Source organism: Halichoerus grypus, chromosome 2 (assembly GCF_964656455.1).
Source record: "Halichoerus grypus chromosome 2, mHalGry1.hap1.1, whole genome shotgun sequence".
Classification (NCBI taxonomy): domain Eukaryota; kingdom Metazoa; phylum Chordata; class Mammalia; order Carnivora; family Phocidae; genus Halichoerus; species Halichoerus grypus.
The window spans coordinates 63985081-64009313 of NC_135713.1; the positions used below are offsets into that span (position 1 = coordinate 63985081).

At 40.0% G+C, this 24233-nt stretch overlaps 1 protein-coding gene across 5 annotated transcripts in view; it reads right to left on the reverse strand.

The window, feature by feature from the left end:
• Positions 1 to 3721: 3721 nt before the first annotated feature.
• UIMC1 (ubiquitin interaction motif containing 1) overlaps positions 3722 to 24233 on the reverse strand; it is a 170184-nt gene continuing 149672 nt past the window's right edge. For all 5 annotated transcript variants that reach the window (XM_078066907.1, XM_078066911.1, XM_078066908.1 and 2 more), the window contains 5 exons: positions 9684 to 9762; positions 7352 to 7523; positions 5974 to 6037; positions 4871 to 4913; positions 3722 to 4306 (listed from right to left, as the gene is read on the reverse strand). In XM_078066907.1, coding sequence (XP_077923033.1) covers positions 4096 to 4306; positions 4871 to 4913; positions 5974 to 6037; positions 7352 to 7523; positions 9684 to 9762 — 569 coding nt within the window. In that variant the 3' untranslated portion in view covers positions 3722 to 4095. The remainder of the gene's footprint in view (positions 4307 to 4870; positions 4914 to 5973; positions 6038 to 7351; positions 7524 to 9683; positions 9763 to 24233) is intronic.

Here is a 24233-nt window from a genome sequence, read left to right on the forward strand (position 1 = left end):
AGGGGCACCTGGGTGGCTCAGTTGAGCATTTGACACTTGATCTCAGTTCAGGTCTTGATCTCAGGGTTGTGAGTTCAAGCCCCACACTGGGCTCCGTGCTGGGTGTGGAGCCTACTTAAAAAAAAAAAGGGGGGGCGCCTGGGTGGCTCAGTCGTTAAGCGTCTGCCTTCGGCTCAGGTCATGATCCTAGGGTCCTGGGATCGAGCCCCGCATCGGGCTCCCTGCTCCACGGGAAGCCTGCTTCTCCCTCTCCCACTACCCCTGCTTGTGTTCCCTCTCTAGCTGTCAAATAAATAAATAAAATCTTTAAAAAAAAAAAATCATCTGTTTATCTTCCCCCATTGTACTATGGGTTCCCAGAGAATGTTTCTTATTCATCTTTGGAGCCCCAGGGCCCAGGATCTAGACCTGACATATAATAGGTATCAGTTAATTTTTGTTAAATTGAAGCGCCACATCTTCAATAGCCCAGGGCTTTGAAACTGAGAGGAAGTAACCTCTTCCTGCCTTCCTGGTGCATATGGCTTCAGCAGCCTTTCCACTCTGGGTTTATACATTTTTCTATCTTCCCACTGGTACTAGCACCCACTTACTATCTGCCTTCCCCTCAGCCCAATTTCTACTAAATCAACTTAGGGCCAAAGCTGCTCTGCCTCACAGGTGAGAATGAGCCCATCCAAACTTAGAATTTCCATTGAGTTTGGGGACTTAAGTGGGAGGTAGGAGGTAGGGTAGTGAAGTACAGAGAGCATCAGCTCTAGTGTCAGGCAGACCTGGGTTTGAATCCCATCCCATTTACCAGCTGTTATGACTTTAGGCAAATCTCTTCATTTCTCTGGGTCTCAGTTTTCCGAGCATAAAACATGGAGACTACTTTCTCCATAGGATTTGCCTTAGTTTGGGTTTCCCCAGAGGCAGACCTAATTTGAGTGCAAATACCTTAACTAGGAAGCGACCCCGGCTAGGGCTAGGATTAGGGTGATGCATGTGAAGTGCCTAGCTACAAAATGTAAAGAGGCCCGGGGGCGCCTGGGTGGCTCAGATGGTTAAGCGTCTGCCTTCAGCTTAGGTCATGATCCCAGGGACCTGGGATAGAGCCCAGCATCAGGCTCCCTGCTCAGCGGGGAGCCTGCTTCTCCCCCTCCCTCTGCTTCTCCCCCTGCTCATGTTCTCTATCTCTGTGTCTCAAATGAATAAATAAAAAAATCTTAAAAAAAAAATGTAAAGAGGCCCTCTTACCTTCACATAAGTGCCAACTCTGCCTGTACATGAACCCAAGAGTGAGGGTCCCTCACCCTAGTCCCAGCCCTGATCTAGAAAGCACTGACAGGGGAGCTGGAAGTGAGGTAGGAAGAAAAGGAAACCAAAAGAGCGTACACAATTAAGTTGCTGCTGGGAGCTACTGAGGTTCAATCCCACAGAGGAACTCTGGGAACTCTGGTGGAGAATGCACCCACCTAAGAGGTAAGGAGGCTCAAGTATTTATCCCCCAACTTCCATTTTTCACTGGCTGAGGACTGCCTCAGGGGCCTAGGACCTGGCATTCCCAGCCTGTGCCACACACAAGTCTAAAGATGTGCTAAGGCAGACAGCTGCAAGTTCTTGCAATAGGACATTGTGGGTATGTAATAGAATGGTGAGTGCCCAGGGGAAATGGGCAAGGCACAGCCTCTGCCAGAGGGCTGTTGTAAGGATGAAAGGAAATTACACAACCACAATGCCTAACACAGAGAACTCCTCTTCCCCAATTTATGGTAATAGCTTGTGAAGTTCATGGAGATTTCCAGCTCTCCAAGAGTTGGCAACACCAGCAGAACATCTGCTTCCCATCTTTCAGAAGCAAAAACAAAACACAACAAAACAAAACAACCCAAAACCTAAGGGTCCTAGGTGAGCTCTAAATGCCCAGGGACCTAAACTTGTTGGGGAAGAATGGTAGTTGATGAAGCTAACGTAGTCAAGGGCTCACTCCTCTAAGAACTGTCTCCTCTTGCATCTGCACCCCATCTCTCTCTGGCTTTATCATCTCTCATCCAAACACTACTTATGACATACAAAACTAGCATCACATTAATAACTGCTGCCACTCACTCATCATCTTCTTCATGTGACAGATACTTTGCCTTTATACCCATTACCTTACTCCTTACAACCCCGTAAGTATGATTTCCCCATTTTTTGGACAAGGAAACAAAGTCTCAGAGGGGTTAACCTGTATCAGAAGCAGGGGTTCAGACTCAGGTTGATGTGATACTCTTTCCACTGACTTTTTGTCTCTTCATTGTCTCATTAATGCCTCTCCCACAGTACCACTGGCACAGGGAGAATAAAACAAGTAGCCTTTTTCAAAGCCATGTTCTATGGAGATTGCCCAGTTTTAAGCTAAAAAATGCATTTTCTAGAATCAGCCTTTTCCCTTTCTTCTCTTCAGGCAAAGAGATAAACATACTATGCCGTTTATAATGTTCTACCTCCAATAAATTGCCATTTAATGAGAGAGACTAGTGAGAATGAAGTTGATGGGACAGAACTTACTAATAAACTACTTTTCATTAGAAGGAAAATAATCAATACTAGAGTCAAAATAAAGCATTTTCTTTAGGGCTGAATACGAGGGGCACTGTGGTCTCACTGCCATGCACCAGAAGTGGCTTTATTTATTCCCCTGAGCCTGTTTCCTCACCTGAAAATTAGGGAGGATACTACCTACCTCACAGTTGCTGTGAGGATTAAATGAAGGTACATACATTACCTAAACCGTAGTAGTTCCTCAAAAAAAATAATACCTATTATTTATGTGATCCTGGCCACAATGTCAGTGCCATCCAACACCAAAACATGGAAGAAATCATGAGCCTGCCATCCTGCTTTAACTCAAAGAGCTTGTGTGCAATGTCACAGGCAAGAAAACTATTTTAAAGGCCTATGCAGTGCCTTCCATCCTAGCTATCTCTGACCACCCCCTCCCAGTCTAACACATACCTCATTTTCATCTTAAAATCAAGAGAAAGGTAACTTTGAATTTGATGAATTGGAAGTTAGTAGAGTCTGAGTGATGTTCCTATTTATCCTGTCCCAGGATCCTTTCCTGATTGGCAGCCACCTCCCACAGTCTTTTATTACATCTTCAAATCAGTTTGGGCCAAAGCTAGCTTTCTTAACATCCTTCTTTGGTCATCTCCCTCAGATAGTTGCTTCTGCCATTCGATAGCCTCTCATCTTTGAAGTCTGCAAGTACACTGCAGACAGACCACATCTTGTTCTGCAGTGAAAGCTCCTGGGCAGTGTGGTCAAGAATGTGCACTCCTCTACCAATATACTGAAATAGAAGTTATTTCCTGTTGCTGCTATGACCTTTGACAGCAAGAGAACTAATCTTGGTTCTAATAGATGAATATGCCTGGTATCCCCACTGGTTAATCTAGGAAGAAAAATAATTGCATAGGAACTAGTAACAGAGCATTCACTTACAAATTCCTGGTAAGAATGGCAGGAGATATCCCTCAAAGGTCCTATGCTCTGGCTGAGAATTCTTAACTAGGTGATGCAGCAAAATGAAGTGACAGGCTGCTGAATGGTAGGGATAGCAAAATAAGAAGTAGGAGTTTGCCTTGGCGTCTTCCACAATGATGTCAGAAAAGGTGAAGGGAGTAACCACACAGTGCTCAGAATTGTGCACTATACATTCAGTGAATATAGGCAGTATGTCAAAGACCAGTAATGGAATTAATTTGGAAACATGTAATTTAGGATGTAATTTAGCTCCACAATTTAAATATTCCCACCCCAAACCCTGCAACACAGAAGAAAAAAAAGGAAGATCTTCATCTTATTGAAATAAGATTTCATACAAACATAAATATATTTAAATTTTCTTTTAACTATAAGTGAATCAGACTATTATAAAACAGAATACTATACACAATCGTCTGTATAGCTTATAGAAAACATCAAAACGAGAATGCTGAGTGGATGCTGGTGGTGAAAACTGCAGGGTCAAAACTTGCTCAACAATGAAACAGGGGCCACTAAGACTTAATGACCATGGCCCACCCCTATTGCTAATGGTTTTGTCAACGTCTGGATCCTAGAAATTCAGGGTTTTCTCCTTCTTCCTCTGCCTGCTTTGGTCCGTGTCCGGCTACCTGGCCGGACAGTAAGTTGCTTTTTAAAGTCCACTAAGCAATCTGTGGCTTCTGAAATGGAAACAAAAGACTTGATGGGAGACTCGTTTAAGTCGAGATGTGGAAGGGAACTCTGCATCTCTTTGCTGCAGCCTGCCTCTTCCATCCCTGGTGAGGGCACCCTAGAGAGAAGGGGGAAAAATTCAGAATTCAACACACACCTACTAATAAGCACTAAGTATGTGTCATGCATTGTACCAGAGGCTTTTACATACATTATTAGTTCATATAATCTTTGTAATAATCCAACCAGATAAGTACTATCATTCCCCCTTTCACAGATAAGGACACTGGGTAAATCATATACCCAAAGCCACACAGTTAGATAGTGAGAGAATGAGAATTCAGACCCAAATTCCCAAACCTTTTTTTTTCCCCTTAATTATTTTTTACCAAATTCCCAAACATCTTGAAATCTAGGTCAGAAGACCAGGGTTAGGAGGGAAGAATAAGTCACAGCTTTTGCACTCTGCCTGTTTTAACGCCATAAAACTGAACTAGCCATTCAATTCTTAGCCCAGATATGGTGGGGGGGGGGAGGGGGCAGCACAGAGAGAGGTCACACAGTTCCATGGTGATTTCTACTTTCAATAGTTTGAATATCACACTATACACAGAACCCAGGACCAGGCCTGTACTTTTCTAGAACTACTGACAGCCATACTTCAATGTATATCCCAATTCACCTGAAGCTTCCTGTTTCTGAAGACTTGGTCTTTATTTCTGCATCTGTAATAAGAGAGAAAAAGTAATAATGTTAATAGTGTTGTAATCATTACCACTTCTCATTGCTCATGTGCTTCCTGTGTTCTGGGCCCTGTTTTTCATCAGTCTTATACAGATCCCCATCCCCAGACCCATAAAATGTGAGCATTAGCATTCAACAGGCTCAGCTGCAAAAGTATCAAGGTGAACACTTTTGAATGAACAACCTCTGAATAATCTACTTCAAATCTGGACTTGAGGAACAAGGAGTTGCCAAGAGAAATCTGCCACCTGCAGAGATTCACAACATGCTGATCTAGAGGCAGCAGGCTATAGGGCTTGGAGACGCTGCCTTTTTATAGTCATCAGAAGGCAAAACAGATTTGCTTAGTGGAAATGAACTGTTACAACTAGAAGGTAAGCAAATCTCACCAGACTTAAGCAAACGCTTCTCTTCCATCTGCATCTACTGAATTTTAACAACAGCAACTAATAACAACGTAATAATAGCAGCTAACATTTATCAAGAGCCTGCTTATGCCAGGGAATATGTTTGGAACTTTACTAGATATAATCCTTAAAATCTATGAAGTTGGTACTACTAACCTTATGCAATGCTCTTAACCAATCCACTCTACTGTTCCCTAAATACTAGGCACAAAGAGACAGAGTTACTTCCTACAATCCCTCAGGAATGTAGGCTGGGACACTAAACTAAAAGTAACAAATGATGCACAAAACAATAGGAGGAGGAAGAAATGTCTGCATGTCTGGTTTTCCAAGCCTGTTTCTGTGGAAGGTATTTGGGGCTTGTGTCATTCCCTTGTGATTTGGAAATTTTTTTTTTCTTAACAGCAAGTCCTGAAAATTCAGGCTTTATAAAGCCTGAAATGAAATACATGATGAACAATACAGGGTATGTCCTTACCATCTTCAGGGAGATATAACCTAGACTGAGTCTCAAAGTCTGGCTAATGGGTCAAATGTACACCCACATAACTCCAACAAATAGTGAATTGGCAGTGGCTATTTTTACTGGAAGGCCTGCGACATAAGCTCAGAAAACTGCTCCTGGGGTCTTCACCTGCAGTCTTGTGCTCAGATTGTTCCAAGAGACTGAGGAGCCGGCCTTCACTGTGGTTTTTTTCCTATGACAGAGAAAAACAGATGAAAGGGTTATCTCATGGCAGAGAATCTAAAATACAACTTCCTTAGCCCAGATCACACTTGTCTCCAGGAGAGAGGGAATGTAGGACATAGCTCTAGAAAAGTCTTTTGCTTTCTAATATATGAGGGTATACAAGTAAAAATACAAACTGTGATGACGAACAGAATACATTTTCATGCCAAGAATATTATCCAAGAATGGATAACCAGAGTCAAGGCAAATTATTCCACCAAGATCATATTAAAGAACAGTAGCCTTTGACCTATGATAGATTTAGAGAGATTTAAAATAGAAAATAAGAGTTTCAAGGTAGCTTCTAGAGATAGTGATGTCAGAAGAATAAACTGGCTCTATGATATAGGCACTTACCTATGAGCCCCAACTCCAAATCACTACCTCAAAATCACCCCATTAATACAGGGGTCCCTTTCTTTTGTCATGACAGATAATGGCTTATCCATCTTAGTATGCAGTGATTACTAAGTGAGTAAGCCTAGAATATGGAGCTGCTGCTTTATCTTTGATCTCTAAGCCAAGATTTGCTCTTCCTGATCTCTAATTGCAAAGCCCAGACAGCACATTCATCTTCCCAGTGACCAGGGGCCAGACCTCACAGCTTCCTAAGACCAGGCACACAAGGTGCTAAACAGAGTTGATCTCAAATATGTTCCTGGCAGTGGGGGTATGGTTGGATATCCTTTCTGGAAAGGAATTTGGTGGTACATTTCAACAGATTTTAAAATGTTTATATGCATTCCCCTATGAGTTCCACTTTAGGAAATCTAAGAAATAGTCAGTGGTACGCAGATTAATGGTTCAAATACAATCTTATAATACAAAAGAATTGGAAAGAACCTGAATGTCCAATAATATGAGAATGGTTAAAGGACTTCCATGTGATACAAACATTAAGAGTAATTTTTAAAAACAGTTTGAAAATAAACCCAGGAAGGTGTTTATGCTATAATGTTAAGTTTATACACACACACACACACACACACACACACACGGTCTCAACTACATTAAAAATGCATAGAAAAAAAAGAAAATAGGCCAAAATACTAAAAGTTGTTATCTCTAAGTAGCTAAATTGTGGGAGATAATTTCCCGATTCTTTATACTTTTTTTGGAATTTCCTATATTTCCTACAGTGAGCATGTATTACTTTTTAATTAAAAGAAAATATAATTTTAAAACAAAATCTTGTTTCTAGATAAGCAGAAAAGGAAGAAGCTAGGGGAAAAAAAGCATAGAACAGAACTTCGGAGAATTTCCTAAAACATTCCATACACACCTTTGGGTTCCTCAGCCGCTGCTGCTGCTTCTCCTCCATAGCTGAGCATACCTTCCCACTCTCTTCAGGCCCAGCTCCTTGGTCACCCCTTGCAAGCTGGAGACAGGATTCTACATGACTCTGGTACTCTCTGAATGGGACCAGGGATTTACAGAGATAACACTTCTCATTCCTAACCAATCAGAAGAAAGGGGAAAGTTTTTAGATTTTTTAAGATTTGCTTTTTTTAAGTTTTAAGATTTGCTTTTGCCTCTGGGCTCCTGGATATATCTCAAATTGTGTTTTTATGTTACTCTCTCTCAATTGTGTTTTTACGTTATTCTGTGGAGGAGACATGTCAACCAATGCAGATTTGCTCAGCGGGATCACCAATAAAACTAACCCGACGCCAATCAAAAGGACTGAGTGATTAGCAGTTTTCCCTGGCTGTTTCTCCGTATCCTGCTGTTGCAGCAGTGGGATGGTAATGAAATCAGTTCTTCTAACTATCTCAAACAATGCTGATTGCTCTTCAGACATAAAATATTCTGTCAAACTCTTCTGAAATTAAGTGTAATAGTTTTTTCAAAGGGAAGTTAAAATTTAGACCGAAAGGGGAACACCAAGAGCATTAAATCAAGATGACAGTTTTACCAGGGTGGATGAACTTGTCTGATTAGTAAATTAAGTCTGTATGTTGACTTCCCTAATTCTACAACCTGCAAGATCAACTAGGAAGTTACCAAAACCATGTGGTTCTGCCAGAGGCTTTTGCATAACTTCATATACATAGTTATTTTTATCTTTTTATAACAGTAGAATCTGTAGAAAGAGGGGAAATTGTGTCCTTGAAGTAAGGTTTATTGGGCATCAGTGAAAATGGAATCACAGGGGACAAAGGAAGAAAATGAACATTCATTAAGTATTTTCTCTGTGGTAAGAACTGGTACAAAGGCCTTTAAACACAATTTCTCAATTAATTCTTTTGCCCTATTAAGAAGGTACTATTCTCCCCAAGGTCCTATAGCTAATAAATATCAGAAGCCAGGTCTGCTTGATTCTTAAGATCAACGTAGTTTTAAGAAGCTAAAGACAACTTTCCAAAGCTTGCTATTTTAGACTTCTCTTTCTGGCCATTACTATTCAGTTACTATACAGCAAGAGAGATCTGAAATAGTTCTAAGGAAAACTTTCTCTGGAGGTCTTCAAAAACAGGAGCAAAAAACTGCCTTATGAGAAAAGCTAGACCAGTGTACCTTTAAAATTTTATGAATTAATGCAAAAATTATATATTAATCCCCTACTACATGTGAGACAGCAGCACTGTGGAAGGAGCTTAAGTTTTTGAGTCAGGTAGGCTTTGCCAGTTCTGGCCGCATGATCTTAACCAGTTATTTATAATTTCCCTTCAATTTCCTGAAGGAAGGAAGAAAGGAAGGAAGGAAAGAAAAGAAAAGAAAAGAAAAAAAAGGAAAGGAAAGGAAAGAAGGAAGGAAAAAAAGAAAGAATAACTATCTTATCAGCTATTGTGAGAGGTACAAAGTAAATCAAACACTTAGCACAGTGGCTGGTATATAACATTAGGTGTTCGACAAACAGCTATTACTGTTACTGCTCTCTCAGATGCATTTTACTAGATGCTGAGGATATAAACATGAATGAAGGCATGTATCTGCCTTCAAATAATTCACAGTCTACCTAGGAAGACAGAAATATCAAAAAAGAAAAAAAAATTACTGCAATATGGTGGGATGAATACAGTCCTAGACAAATGTCCACATGACACGATTCCAAAAGGAACAAGTGATCAGCTCTGCTCAACTGGATTAGGGAAAGCAGCCATGAAATTTAGGGTCTAAAATCTGTATTTCAAAGATAAACATTTCTGCCTAATGACTAATTGACTTAACGTTGTGTTGGTAATGTCTTTACTTTCAGAAGGCATCACTTATACCCAACCACCCCTTAGAATGTACTTTCTTAGTCAAGCTGCAACCCACAACCCAAGGAAGTCACCTATGTTGCCCAACCTTTTGCAACTCAACTTCTGTACTATTATACCGCAAAATAGTTCACTGCTTCCCCAAAGTACCCAATACCAATACACAAATTCAAAGAAAACAGAAAGCTAAGAGCAATGTAGAAATGGAATGGGTGGCAGGACTTTTTTAGGGTAATTAAAAAAGATACAGAGGCCACCTGCACTGACATAAATTGGGAATAAGAAAAATAAATTCAGACATCAAAGCAATGAAGTGATTGGAAAACCAGGGTAGGAGAGGAATGGGTCTCTTTATTCAGTCCAAACAATGGTATGTTAAAAGAGCTCCGAGAACACAGCATACCTACTTACTTGTCAATGTCTAGGGAAGTCTGGACAGCTGTCCCACTGTCACTCTTGCTCTTGGCCTCTTTTTGTCTCCGAGTCAACACTTTCAACAAAAAAAGGAGGAGGGGAAGGGAGGCGAAGGGAGGGGAGGGGAAGGAAAGGGAGGGAGAAAGAGAGAGGAAGGAAGGATGGAAGGAAGGAAGGAAGGAAGAGGGGGAGGGTGGAAGGGAGGGAGGGGAGGAAGGGAGAGAGAGGGAGGGAAGATGGGTGGAGGAGTGGGGAGAGGGAAGGAGGGAGGGAGGGAGAGAAAGGAAGAAAGAAAGAGAGAGAGAGGGAGGGAGGGAGGGTGGGTAAGGGAGAGGGAGGGAAGGAGGGAGGGAGGGGTAGGAAGAAAACCGTTAGTTGGCAGTAGACTCCAAATATAAAAGACAAAATGTATGGGAAGAAGCAAAGTTTAAAATCCTATTCCAAGGGCACCTCAGTGGCTCAGTCTTTAAGCGTCTGCCTTTGACTCAAGTCATGATCCCAGGGTCCCGGGATCGAGCCCTGCATCGGGCTCTCTGCTCAGCAGAAAGTCTGCTTCTCCCTCTGCCCCTCCCCCGCTTGTGCGCGCTCTCTCTCTCTCTCTCTCTCTCAAATAAATAAAATCTTTTAAAAAATAAATAAATAAAATCCTATTCCACTAGAAGAAGTGCAGTATGTGGGAAACCTCTGCCTTTCTAGCAAAGAGAATAACACCTGTAATGTATTGCCTGAAATTGCCAGCCACAAGATATTCCTGTATTTGCTAATGAGATCTTTTTATCCCCTGTTGCCATGAGATCTAAAGATCTAGTCAAGGGGCACCCGGCTGGCACAGTCAGTTAAGCGTCCGACTCTTGGTTTCAGCTCAGGCCGTGATCTCAGGGTTGTGAGATGGAGCCCAAAGGGTCTGCTTGTCCCTCTCCCTCTGCCCCTCCCCCCGCTCATGCTCAGGAGCACACACACTCTCTCTCTAAAATAAATAAAATCTTTTAAAAATATTTTTTAATTAAAAAAAATAAAGATCTAGTCCACATAAGGAAAGGTTTTGTGTAATATCCCAACTAGCAGCACTCAATCCCTTTATACTTTCCCAACCAAAATTCTGTCTGGTGTGACTACACACTGCAATGAGGTGTTCTATGACATACATAGCTACATCTATCTGAGTACCCATATTAGCTCCAATCTTTACTCTACAAAGTGCTCCAATTACAAGAGAGGAAACAAGTTCACAATGGTAACACAACCAGTTTTTCCCACTACATTAGGACTACCTCCCAGTGCTAGTGGGTATAGACAGCTTTAGCCCAGGTGGCATACCAATACTTTGTCTCACACCAAAAGGCATCTATTTATAAAATAAGTCTCTTAAAAGATCTTGGAGGTTAATCAACTGTTTTCTAGTCTTCATTCCCTGCAATAACAAGAAAAACTATAACCATCTCACTTCAAATCTTGCCTTCTTCGCCCTTGACTTGAAATCCCCATGCCAGAGAATTTAGGAAGGTTACCAGTTCACAAAATAATTTAGGTTGTAAAGCACTGATCTAGTCCAAGAGTCAGAAAACTTTTTCTCTAAAGGGCCACATAGCAAATACTTTAGGCTTGGCAGGCCATATGGTCTCTGTCACACTACCCAACTCTACACTGTAATAGAAGGCAGCCATAGACAACACATAAATAAGGGGTGTGGTATGTTCCAATAAAACTACAGAAACAGATGTCTGGCTGGATTTGGCCCCCAGCTGTTCATAGTTTGCCTACCCTTCTAGCCAACCTTCTACTCATAAAAAATGCCTTCTATAAGCATCCCCAACAAGTAATCATACAGTCTCAACTTGATTATATCCATTCACGGAGGGGAATTCACTTCCTCCTAGGGAAACTCATTCTATTGCTACACAACAATCCAGCTCAATCTGTATTTACTGGGGGCTGTATGAGTAAGTTTACCCCCTTTTCCATAAGTCAGCTTGCTCTTTGAACACTTAACAAGCTACATTACAATCTTAGATTTACTCAGTTGTCTGCTGAAATGTAACCTCCTTCAAAGCAGGGACTATATCTAGTCATTAATCCAATCTCTAATAACTGCAGAAACTTTTTGATTGCCTAGGTTAATTCTAATCCTTGTAACAATCCTCTAGATTGGTATTATTACTCTGCCCTACTTTAAAGGTATGGAACATGGGGCACCTGGGTGGCTCAGCTGATTAAGCGGCTACCTTCAGCTCAGATCCAGATCTCAGGGTCCTGGGATAGAGTCCCGCATCAGGTTCCCTGCTCAGCGGGGAGTCTGCTTCTCCCTCTCCCCTACCCCCTCTCGTGCTCCCTCTCTAATAAATAAATAAAATCTTTAAAAAAAATAAAAATAAAGGTATGGAACAAACTCAGAGGCACTGACTTTGCCAAGCTAGCACAAATGGTAAAGTGGTAGAACCCAGGATAGATATAGATCAGTCTGATTTCCTATACCCAAGTTTTACATTCCTGGTTGACCTCCTCTACATACACCCCGATTTGTCAGTCTCTCTATATATGTGTGTGGAACCCAAAAATGGACCAAATGCTCAACAAGCAGTCTGACCAGCAGAGAGAGAACACAAGAACCACAAACTAACCCTAACCCACTGAGACTCATATTCTACTAATCCAGCCAAGGCTGTATTTGCTTTATTGACAATCTTAAACTGAGCTTAAAGGTAATTAAGATCCATCCCCTACCCTTCCAAATTATCTTCAAATAAAATATTATTAAGACAAGTCTCCTAATTCTATACTTGGTTAACTAAGTTGTTAGTTATTTCCCCCCTTAAACACAGGACTTTATATTTATCCTTGTTCTTTTCAGCTGAACATTCTAGTCTGTTGATATCATCTGCAGTCTTGATTCTGTCATCTGATGTTATCAGCTCTTTTTTCCAGCTTTGTGTCATCTGCATATATGACAAGCATGCTTTCTACATCTTCATCCAAGTCAATGAGGAAAATGGTTATAATAAATGACATGGCCAAGGACACAAACCTGTGGCATTTTACTAGATAAGCCTGTCTTCTTCTTCCTGGTCCAAATTTCCTTTAAATACTTAATCAAGCAAATATTTATTGAGAATCTTCAACATGCAAGTAATTTGTGGATATATAGGAAATTATGTGGTAGGGTCCTTGCTTCTTTTTTTTTTTTTTTTTAAAGATTTTATCCATTTATTTGACAGAGAGACAGAGAGAGACAGAGAGAGAAAGAGAGAAAACAAGCAGGGGGAGCCACAGAGGGAGAGGGAGAAACAGGCTCTGAGCAGGGAGCCCAACGTGGGGATCGATCCCAGCACCCTGGGATCATGACCTAAACCGAAGGTAGACACTTAACCGACTGAGCCATCCAGGTGCCTCAGGGTCCTTGCTTTTAAGGAGCTTACAATTTACTAGGGGAGATAGCACATACACTAAATAACTATAACACAAAGTGTAAAAAGACATGCATAATAAAACAAGATCATATACACAAGCAACTTTTTTTTTTCCCCTCCCTTCCTCCTTCCCCTCATAAGCAACTATTAATAGTGTTTGTCTCTGGGGAGGATGACAGGGACACTTGGGGAATGCAATAGGAGGGAGGCATACTTTTGCACTATATATTTTTCTGTACTGTTGAATTAAAAATTAAAAGGGAAGAAAAAAGAGACCAGATTATAGAGAGGTCTTGGGTACAAGTTAAAAGTACACTATTTTTAAGGTTCCTTCCAACCCAGAGATTTTAGAAGTAAAAAGAAAGTACTATAAGAGATAAACATCCTGGACATAACTGTATAACCACCTTCAAATCCACCTCCTATTCTATCAGCCAGTCCACATTTCTCCATCTTATGTATAAGGACTTCATGAGAGATTTTATCAAGTGCCTTGCTGAAATCAATTCTCAAAAGGTTGGCACCTCACGGATTAAAGAAACCTTTAAAGGGTCGTTTATTTCCCCCCTCTCCCTTTCTATTTGTCCTCCATCTTGACTACCAAGTATTTTTCCAAAAGAAATACTTGGAAAGCACTCCACAGGCAAGGCTGGCAAAAGAATTAATTGCTTCTAGCACTTATATCCCTATTGCACTTAGCACATTTCTGTTGTTATTTGTTTATATGTCTTCTTCTACACCATGCAACTTTCTGAATTCAGAGATTCTGGATTTTGTTTCTTCAGCATCCTCAGCAGAGTCCAGCATTGATTAGATGCTAATAAATATGTGCCAAATTAAATCACAGCAATGGATTTAAAAAAGCTCTTGTTTTATGAGGACATTCTCTGTGCCAGCGACTTTATAAACATAATTTCTAATCTTTTACAACAATTCTGCAAGGCATATATGATTATCTGTATTTTATAGATGATGAAATATTAAATAACCTGATCAAGATCACAAAGCTAGGGGCGCCTGGGTGGCTCAGTCGTTAAGCGTCTGCCTTCGGCTCGGCTCAGGTCATGGTCCCAGGGTCCTGGGATCGAGCCCCGTATCGGGCTCTCTACTCTGTGGGAAGCCTGTTTCTCCCTCTCCCACTCCCCCTGCTTGTGTTCCCTCTCTCGCTATGTCTCTATCTGTCAAATAAATAAATAAAATCTTTAAAAAAAAAAAAAAAAAGATCACAAAGCTAAAACAACAACAACAAAGAAACATGGCACCAGGAACACAGTACAAGTCTAACTTTACAGAAGCATATGTTGGGGCATCTGGCTAGCTTAGTTGGTGGAGTGTGCAACTCTTAATCTCAGAGTTGTGGGTTCAAGCCCCACGTTGGGTGTAAAGATTACTTAAAAATAAAATCTTAAAAAATAAAATAAATATAAAATAAAATAAAGAAGCATATGTTGTTTTACAAGAGCACACTGCCTTTCCTGGGAAATAAGAGGGTAACGGATGAGAAAAGAAAAAGTTGTTAAGTGGTAAATGAGTGGGCAAGTGGAAAAGGGAGAGATTTGGCAGGTGGCTGAAAACTATATGCTAATTTTATTATTAAATATTATGATCAGAGTGAACTGGACTGGACCCTGCAGCTATATTTTCCCTTTGAAACATATTACCCTACGAAGGAGCATGAAGGTCTATGTTGTTCTAAAGGAGCCTCCTACTTTAGTTTCTGAGGGCTGAGACAGCCATTTCAAATAGCTGCAGGAAGAAATTTCAGTACGAAACTTAAGTCCAAAAACCTAACTACTGATGACAACAGCCAAAGATTTCAAAAGGGAACAACGGAGTCTGAGGACAACTACCAGAAAAGCAACTACCAGGTAGGAGGGATAGAACAGAAAGGAGGGATATCACTGAGAGATGAGAGAGTCACTATAAACCTACAACCATTAACTCAGGACTTTATATAACACTGGATGGAAAACATCCTAAGGAGCTGTGCTTGGGACTTGGCTTGGCACTGTTAATACATAAAAGAAGCAGCAACACCTAGCAGAATAAAGTGCACTGACTTTAGAGTTGTCCAAGTTGGGATTCTACTAGCTGTGTTGCCTTGGGCAAGTTACTTAACCTGAGTATCAGTCGACTTACCTACAAAATGAGAAAACAGCATCTACCCTCATAGGTTTTGGTAAAGATCGTATCAGATAATCCAAATAAACTGTAATAGTGTCCAGCCCACAGAAAGCCCTCAGCAAACATTTATTATTATATAATTCTCATTATTATTCCAGATTTATTTCTTAGCTTTATCCAAAGATTTAAGACTACCCTTAGAACCAGTGCCCAGTTTATCTATAAATTAGGTTAGGTCTTAATCTTTAGTTCTCATACTAATTTGTACAAACAGAATGGTCAAGTAAATAACCAAAGCCTTACAGAACAACCATCAATACTATGTAAACATTTGTTTCTACACTTGTTTCCAGAATCCAAAGAAGACAAGCAGTCAAAAATAAAGACATGTGGGGGTGCCTGGGTGCCTCAGCCTTTAAGCATCTGCCTTGGGCTCAGTTCATGATCCCAGGGTCCTGGGATCGAGCCCCAAGTCGGGCTCCCTGCTCAGCATAGACTCTGCTTGTCCCTCTCCCTCTGCCCCTCCCCCTTGCTCATGCTCTCTCTCTCTCTCTCTCTCTCAAATAAATAACTCAAATAAAAACATGTGGCCCAGAACTGTAAACAGTGAAGATGATGGCTCCTTGAGGAGAGTGGATATTATATATACAAAGAAGAGATTTGGCAGAATGACAGTCTATTCAGTCTGTCCCTCTCAAACTCAAAACCATCTCAGCAGAAAAAATGGGAGGCCACAGGGGCGCCTGGGTGGCTCAGTTGGTTAAGCGTCTGCCTTCCGCTCAGGTCATGATCCTGGGATCCTGAGGTCCTGGGATCAAGCCCCAAGACCAGCTCCCTGCTCAGCAGGGAGTCTGCTTCTCCCCTCCTTCTGACCCTCCCCCATGCTCTCGCACACTCTCTAATGAATAAATTAAAAAATTGTAAAAAAAAAAAAAAAAAGGGAGGCCACAGAATTGTGTATGGTCCTGCTAAGACTAACCATCCTCCAGCCTAGCATTTCCTCAGCGGGAGGTAAGAGAAAGAAGGGAAGGCTTGTTCCACCTGCATGATGCCTGTCTCAGTGTTACCAGCCACTCCTAAAAGACTAGTCCCAACAAAAAGGCCATCATTAGAATTATCTACCATTTTCTGAGACATGTGGCTATTTAAATTTAAATCTTAATTAGAATTAAATAAAATTTAAAATTCAGTTTCTCAGTCCCATGAGGCGTGATGACACAATCCAGTCCATTGCAGTGTTCCTGTTGCCTCAAGGACTTTTAACATTTCTTATGAGTAGGTCCCTGGTGATGATTTCTTTCAGTGTTAGTATATCCGAAAAGTCTCTATTTCATCTTTTAAATTTTTAATAAATTTTTAGTTTGGAATAGTTTAGATCTGTAAAAGTGTTGGATAGTGTAGAGATTTCTTTATAACGTTCACTCACTTTCTCCTAATCTTAACATCTCATGTAACCATGGTACGTTTGTTGGAACTAAAACACTAACACTGGTACAAAACTTTTTTTAAGTAGGCTCCACACCCAGCTCGGAGCCCAACACAGGCTCGAACCTATGACCCCGAGATCAAGACCCAAGCCGAGACCAAGAGTTGGTCGCCCAACCGACTGAGCCACCCAGGCACCCCTTTGGTATACAACTATTAACTAAACTCCAGACTTCATTCAAATTTCACCAGTTTTTCGGCTACTACCCCCTTTTTCTTTTAATATTCTCAGATCTAATCCGAGATACTTTATTACATTTAGTAGCCCTCATTTTTGAAAGATTTTGCTGGGTATAGAAATTTAGGTTGATAACTTTTTCTTTCAGAAATTTGAAAGATTTTGCCCAACTATCTTCTTGCGTGTATTGTTCCTAACAAGAAATCTGATTAATTCTTGTATTTCCCATCTGTATGTAACATGTCTTTTTTCTCTGGATTGTTTTCAGGGTTTTTTCTCTCTGGTTTTAAGCAATTTGATTATGATGTGCTTTTAAAATTTATGATGATGTTTCCTGTGACTGTGCTTCCTAGAACTTCTTGGATCAACAGATTTATAGTTTTCATCAAGTTTGGAATTTTCTCAGTCATTAGTTCCTCAAAATTTTTTTCTGTCCTTTGCTCCCTACAGGGACTGTGGTTACCTGTGTATTAGGCCACTTAAAATAGTCTCATAGTTCACGGATATTTTTTTCATTTTTGTGTGTGTCACACTGCAAGTGCTCAATAGCCACATGTGACTACTGGCTATCATATTTGACCCCACAGATATAGAACATTTCAGTCATGTGGACACCTCCTTTGGCTAGCACTGCTCCTTTAAGAGATAACCAGGACTAATCCTGTCATGCCTTAAGTCTGTTTACTTTGGACACCATGAGAAATCCAAGCCTCCCATGGCATCTCTCATCACCTAGATTCTCATCCCCACCTGACTGTTATCTGGGGGACTTTTATAAGCTGACTTGATCTTCCCCTCCTACTCTCAAAATTACTTTCTCCCTTGGAACTCGTGTCAGTGATCAATAAAACCCCCGATGTTTTCAGCCTCCTGTGTGAAAGTTTCCTTCATCCTCTTGCTCTCTGTCCTCTGAGATGGCTGTCCTCTGAAGATACTGTTTCTCTTTGTACCTTCTCAAGTATTGGCTGTTTCTTCTTCCTTACGCCAGAGTACTACTGACCTGGAGGTGGGGTAAATAGCCTCTCATTTGTTTCCAGACTACTAGAAAAACCTAGTTTGAAACACAAACCATTGTGCTAGCCCTGCTACCCCACCCTTGAAGTCATCTACTGTCCTCCTGGTCACCTGCCCCTTACCAGCCACCCCACTTCCTGGCCATTCATTGAAAATTTTAACACATCACTTACTATCTTATCTCTTCACCACTCCTGCCATCATTCTTGGTGACTTTAATATCTACTTATTAGACTGAAGCATATGAAGTTGCAGTTTTCGTAGGTTCAACCTAGGGTGTGGTCTGTCCAATACGCTGGCCTCTCAGTTCCTTGACCTTTTGGCTATCAGCTCCCGTGGATCATACCATCTCAGCCTTTCTCAAGTGGGGTTCTGAGAGAGAAGTAGGCCTAATGCCCAAGACAGCCATTGTATGTAATGAATTAACCTCTGTCCTTTGCCTCTCGAATGGTACCAGTTATGTACCATCCTTGGGAGAAGTGAGAAACTGCCAATTCATTATCTGTGGTCTCCGGTTCCAGTGAAGAATCCTGGTTCCTCAACCCTGGTTCTGGTTGAGGCTTTCAATAATAATTGTGCCACTTTCAAGATCTCATTTGATCATAGTGATCAAGCTATCATTATGATCCAAGTAAACATTAGACCCTGCCTGGAATACTGCAAGTGCCTCCTGTTCACTTCTACTTTTGCTCCTGGTCCTCTACAGACTATATTTTACACAGTAGCCAGGGTTGGATTACATCACTCCCTTGCTCTCAACCGTTCTATGGCATTTCATCATATTTAGAATAAAGTGCAAAAACCCAGATGATCTGATCACTGATCTGATCTCATTTTCTCATATTGTCCCATTCTCTGATCACCACCCCCTATCTTTTCCAACTCACTCCCTCTAATATCCTAACTCCAATAATCCTTCAGCCCCACTGGGATGTCTAAATCTAGACTATCACCTTTTCATTGTCCATTACCCTGTCATGGCCTCACTTCTTACCTAACTTAGATTTCACCGTTATCATATTAACAATTCCCTTGAATATTCTCTCAACTCATTTCTAATTTCTATTCTACTCCCTGGCAAAACCCAATTTTGATTAGATCCAACCTTCTACCTATTTATTACGTGTCCACAAGCAGCACAACAATGCTGACTGGGCTCACAGTATATTTAAGACCACAGACCTCAAGTGGCCCCTCAGTACTGCCCAGCAATCATCATATGTTTCCATAGTCAGTTTATTCTTCTACTCTCCCAGAGACTATTTTATTTCTCCTCTGCTATCCTTAAACCTCCAGTATCCATCCTGACTCTGGAGTCACCATTTTTGTTTTGATACAACAACTTTATTGAGATATGATTCATATTACATAATTCACTAACTTAAAGTGTAATTCAATGGTTTTTAGTATATTCATAGTTGTGCAACTATCACCACTATCAATTTTATAGTATTTTCAATAACTGAAAAAGAAACCTGTTCCCATTAACAGTCACTCTCCATTTCCCTGCTAACCTCCAGCCCTAGGCAAACCACTGATCTACTTCTGTCTCTATGGGTTTGCCCACTCTGGGCATGTCATATAAATTGAATTGTACTATGTTTGGTCTTTTGTGACTGGTTTCTTTCACTTAACATATGTTTCCAAGGTTCATCCGTGTTGTAGCATATATCAGTAATTTATTCCTTTTTTTTCCAGACCGTGGCTGCACCATTTTATATTCCCACAGAAAATGTACTGGGGGCGGGGGGGAGGGTTCCAATTTCTTCACATTCTTGCCAACATTTGTTATTTTTGTTTTAAATAGAGATCCTAGTGGATGTGAAGTATCTCGTGATTTTGACTTGCATTTCTCTATTGACTAATGATGCTGATCATTTTTTCATGTGCTTGTTGGCCATTTGTATATCTTCTTTGGAGAAATGTCTACTTGAGTCTTTTGTTTTAATTGGGTTGTCTTTTTGTTGTTGAGTGGTAAGAGTTCTTTATATATTCTGGAATCTAGACCTTTAACAGATACATGATCTGCAAATATTTTCTCCCATTCTGTATATTTTTCTTTTTACTTTCTTGATAGCGTCCTTTGATGCACAGCAGCTTTAAATTTTGATGGTGTCTAATTTATCTATTTTTGTCTTATATTGCTTATAGTTTTGGTGTCATATCTAAGAATCCATTGCCAAATTTAAGGTCCTGAAGATTTACCCCTAAGAGAGTTTTAGAGTTTTTAGTACTTACATTTAGGTCTTTGATCTATTTTTTATATGTAGTCTGAAGTAGGAGTCAACTTTTTCTTTTGCATGTGGACATTCAGTTGTCTTAGCACCATTTGTTGAATAGACTATTTTCCCCCTACTGAATTATCCTGATAGCCTTGTCGAAACCTGGTTAGCTATAAATGTACAGTTTTAATTCTGGACTCTCAATTCTATTCCATTGATCTATATATATCTATCCTTATGCCAGCAGCATACTGTCTTGATTGGTAAGTTATATAATTAGGAAGTGTGAACCCTCAACTTTGTTCTTTTTCAGGACTGTTTTGGCTGTTTTGGATCTCTTGAATTTCCTAATCTCAAAAAATGGAGTCATCATTAAACCAGTTGCTCAGGGCAAAACCACGGTGTCACCTGAGTTTTCTCTTTCTGTCATACTCCAGAAATCCTGTAGGTTCAATCTCCAACATACATCCCAAATTTGGCAACTTCTTTACCTCACAGCTATCATCATGATCCAAGTAAACATTAGACCCTGCCTGGAATACTGCAAGTGCCTCCTGTTCACTTCTACTTTTGCTCCTGGTCCTCTACAGACTATATTTCACACAGTAGCCAGAGTTGGATTACATCACTCCCTTGCTCTCAACTGTTATATGGCATTTCATCATATTTAGAATAAAGTGCAAAAACCCAGATGATCTGATCACTGATCTGATCTCTCTTTTCCTCTGTTGCTCATCCCACTGTACTCACTGTGGCTTCCCTGCTGCTGTAAGAAACATGTCAAACACTCTTGCTTTAAGAGCTTTATAGTTATTCCCTTTACCCATATTAAAGTATTTATAGATGATATGATACGCCTGAAAACTGCTTCCCCAAAATCTAGTGGGGGGTGGATGGAAGGCATGTTATAAGTGAAAAAAGATTCGTCATATGTTGATAACTACTGAAGCTAGAAAACAGGTTCATAGGGATTCATTATACTGTTAAACAATGAAAATAAAAAATAGATTCAACATAAAACCTGCTGGTAAAAACTATGTTTAAAAAAAAAAGTAAAGAAAGGATACATATCAAACTACAACAGTGGTTTGGATTGGGCTGGGTCATGGATAAATTTTTTCTGAATAAAATTTCCCTAAAATCTTCTACAATAAAGACGTGATGCTCAAAAAAATTGTTAGAAGGCAAAACAGTCTAATGATTAGGAGTAGAGCCCTTGCGTAAATGGCAAATTCCAGATCTGGACAGGATAAGTCATGGTAACCCTATAACCTCTTGTCGTAAAAAGAAAGTGCTCAAAAATTTGATGGGCACATGCCCAAAGTTTATAGAAGACAACCTGAAGGGATTTCCACTGGTCAAATTTGGAACAATTTGAACATCAAAATGACTACTGGAAAGAATGAATTACAACACATTAAATTTAAAAAATGAATCCAGGGCACCTGGCTGGCTCAGTTGGAGGAACATGCAAATCTTGATCTTGCAGTTGTGAGTTTGAGCCCCACACTGAATGTAGAGATGACTTCAAAATTAAAAAATCTTAAAAAAATAAATGAATCCATGAGTTCATTCCACATTAAAAAAATACTAACAAGGGATAAGGAAAGAAAGTTCTTCTTTACAGAAGAACGTCAGCTAATCAATGTAGAAGAATGGCAGAAAAAAAAAATCATTCACTGCTATAATAATAATTAATTTAAGCAAGAATCACCAATTGATCTTAAAACCATGGGTGAATGCCTGCTTGAGAATAGAATATTCATATAGTCTCAAGGCACTACCCCATAGATGACATACTTATCACAAAAAGGGGAAAGGGTACCTTTATAGAAGAAAATCTGGTAAACACCACCTTAAAGAGAAGATCAAATTTAACAATGCCAATAGTACAAACTGATGATCATTTGCCCCCTTATGTGATGTTATGGATTGAATGTTTGTGTCCCCCCATAATTCATATGTTGAAATTCTAAACCCCAGTGTGATAGTATTAGAAGGTGAGGCCCCTGGGTGGTGATTAGCTCATGAGAGTTGAGCCTTCATGAATGGGATTAGTGCCATTATAAGGGGCTGAAGAAACCAGAGCTCTCTCCTTTTATCACATGAGACATAGCAAAAAGTCAGCAATCTACAACCCAGAAGAACGCTCTCTCCAGAACACAACAATGCTTAGCACCCTGACCTCAGACTTCCAGAACTGTGAGAAATAAATTTGTTTTTTATAAGCCACCCAGTCTGTGGTACTTTGTTAGAGCAGCCCAAAATGACCAAGACATGATGCATTTAGAAGACTACAATATTCCCTTTGTTATATTCTTGTCAAAAATGTTCAACCTGAATATAATCATAGGAAAACATCAGACAAATCCAAACTGAGGAATACTCCTGGAGGAAGAACCAGAAAAGAGAAGACCCCGTTTTTTGTAAATAAACCCAGGTCTCTGACTGACTCCAGAACTATTCATGTACAAAAGAGACTCCAGTTAAGGATAAAAGAACCAAATTAAGATTTGAACTGCCTCCCCAAACAAGAATATGCAGTTTAATTCCAACCCAGTTAACTAATAAAACAAACAATACTTTAATAAGACAGACTCTAGAATATCCACAATATAACATTCACAATGTCCAAGATAAAATTCAAGAAACATACAAAGAGAATGAGGCAAATATGACATTTTCAGCTTACAGGGGTACAACAATTTGAATGATCATAGATTTCTTGTCAGAAACTATGAAGGCCAGAAGAAGGTGGAATAAAGGATTTAAAGTGCTGGAGGGGGTGCCTGGGTGGCTCAGTTGGTTAAGCAACTGCCTTCGGCTTGGGTCGTGATCCCAGGGTCCTGGGATCTAGTCCCGCATCAGGCTCCCTGCTCTGCTCTCTGTCTCTCTCAAATAAATAAATAAATCCTTTAAAAGAATAAAAATACAGGGCGCACGGGTGGCTCAGTTAGGCATCTGTCTTCGGCTCGGCATGATCCTGGGGTCCTGAGATCGAGCCTTGCATCAGGCTCCCTGCTCAGTGAGGAGCCTGCTTTTCTCCCTCTCCCTCTGCCGCTCCCCCTGCTCTCTTACTCTCTTTCAAATAAGTAAATAAAATCTTAAAAAAAAAAAGAAAATACAAATACGTTAAAAGTAACTGAATAGAAAAAGATATACTAGGCAAACAGTAGACATAAAAGAGCTGAAATGGCTAAAACTGTTCAGTTGTTCTATCAGATAAAATATACTTCAAGAAAAATATTAACAGAGATAAAGTTGGAAACTAAGGAATATACTTACAAGTTGACTGCAAAATTTATATAGAAATGCAAAAGACTATAATATCCAGCAATCTTAAAAAAGAACAAAGGGAATTTTTGCTACCTGACTTCAAGACTTACTATGAAGCTACTGTAATCAAGATATTTGTATCATTGGCATAAAGATAAACAGATCAGTGAACTATAACAGAGAACAAGACCTCACTTATATAGTCATTTAATTTTTCTAAAAAGGCAACAAAGTAATCCATTAAGAAAAGGAAGTTTTTTCCACAAATGGTGCTGGAACAACTGATATTCATACAGAAGAAATAAACCTCACCCCTTACTTGACACCTCCCACAAAAATTAATTCAGAATGCATCATAAACCTAAACAGAAAACAATAAGCATAAAAAAAATTGACAAATTAAACTTCTTCTTAAAACTTCTGCTCATCAAGACACCATTAGGAAAACAGGCAAGTCACAGACTAGAAGAAATTGTCTTTATGACATATATGTGACAAATGACTAGTATTCAGGACATATAGAGAATTCCTTCTCAATAATAAAAAGTCAAACAAACCAAGGGTGCCTGGGTGGCTCAGTTGGTTAAGCATCTAACTCTTAATATTGGCTTAGTTATGATCTCAGGGTCGTGGAGCCCTGCCTCTGGCTCTGCTGCTCAGTGGGGAGTCTGCTTTAGATTCTTTCTCCCTCTCCCTCTGCACCTCCCTACCTCAAATAAATAAGTAAATCTTAAAAAAAAAAAAAAAAGTTCAAACAATCCAATTTACTAGTTTAGTGGTTTTGACAAAGTTACTTACTTCTCCTTGGGAATGACAATTTAATTTTAAGGTTGCTGCAAAGATC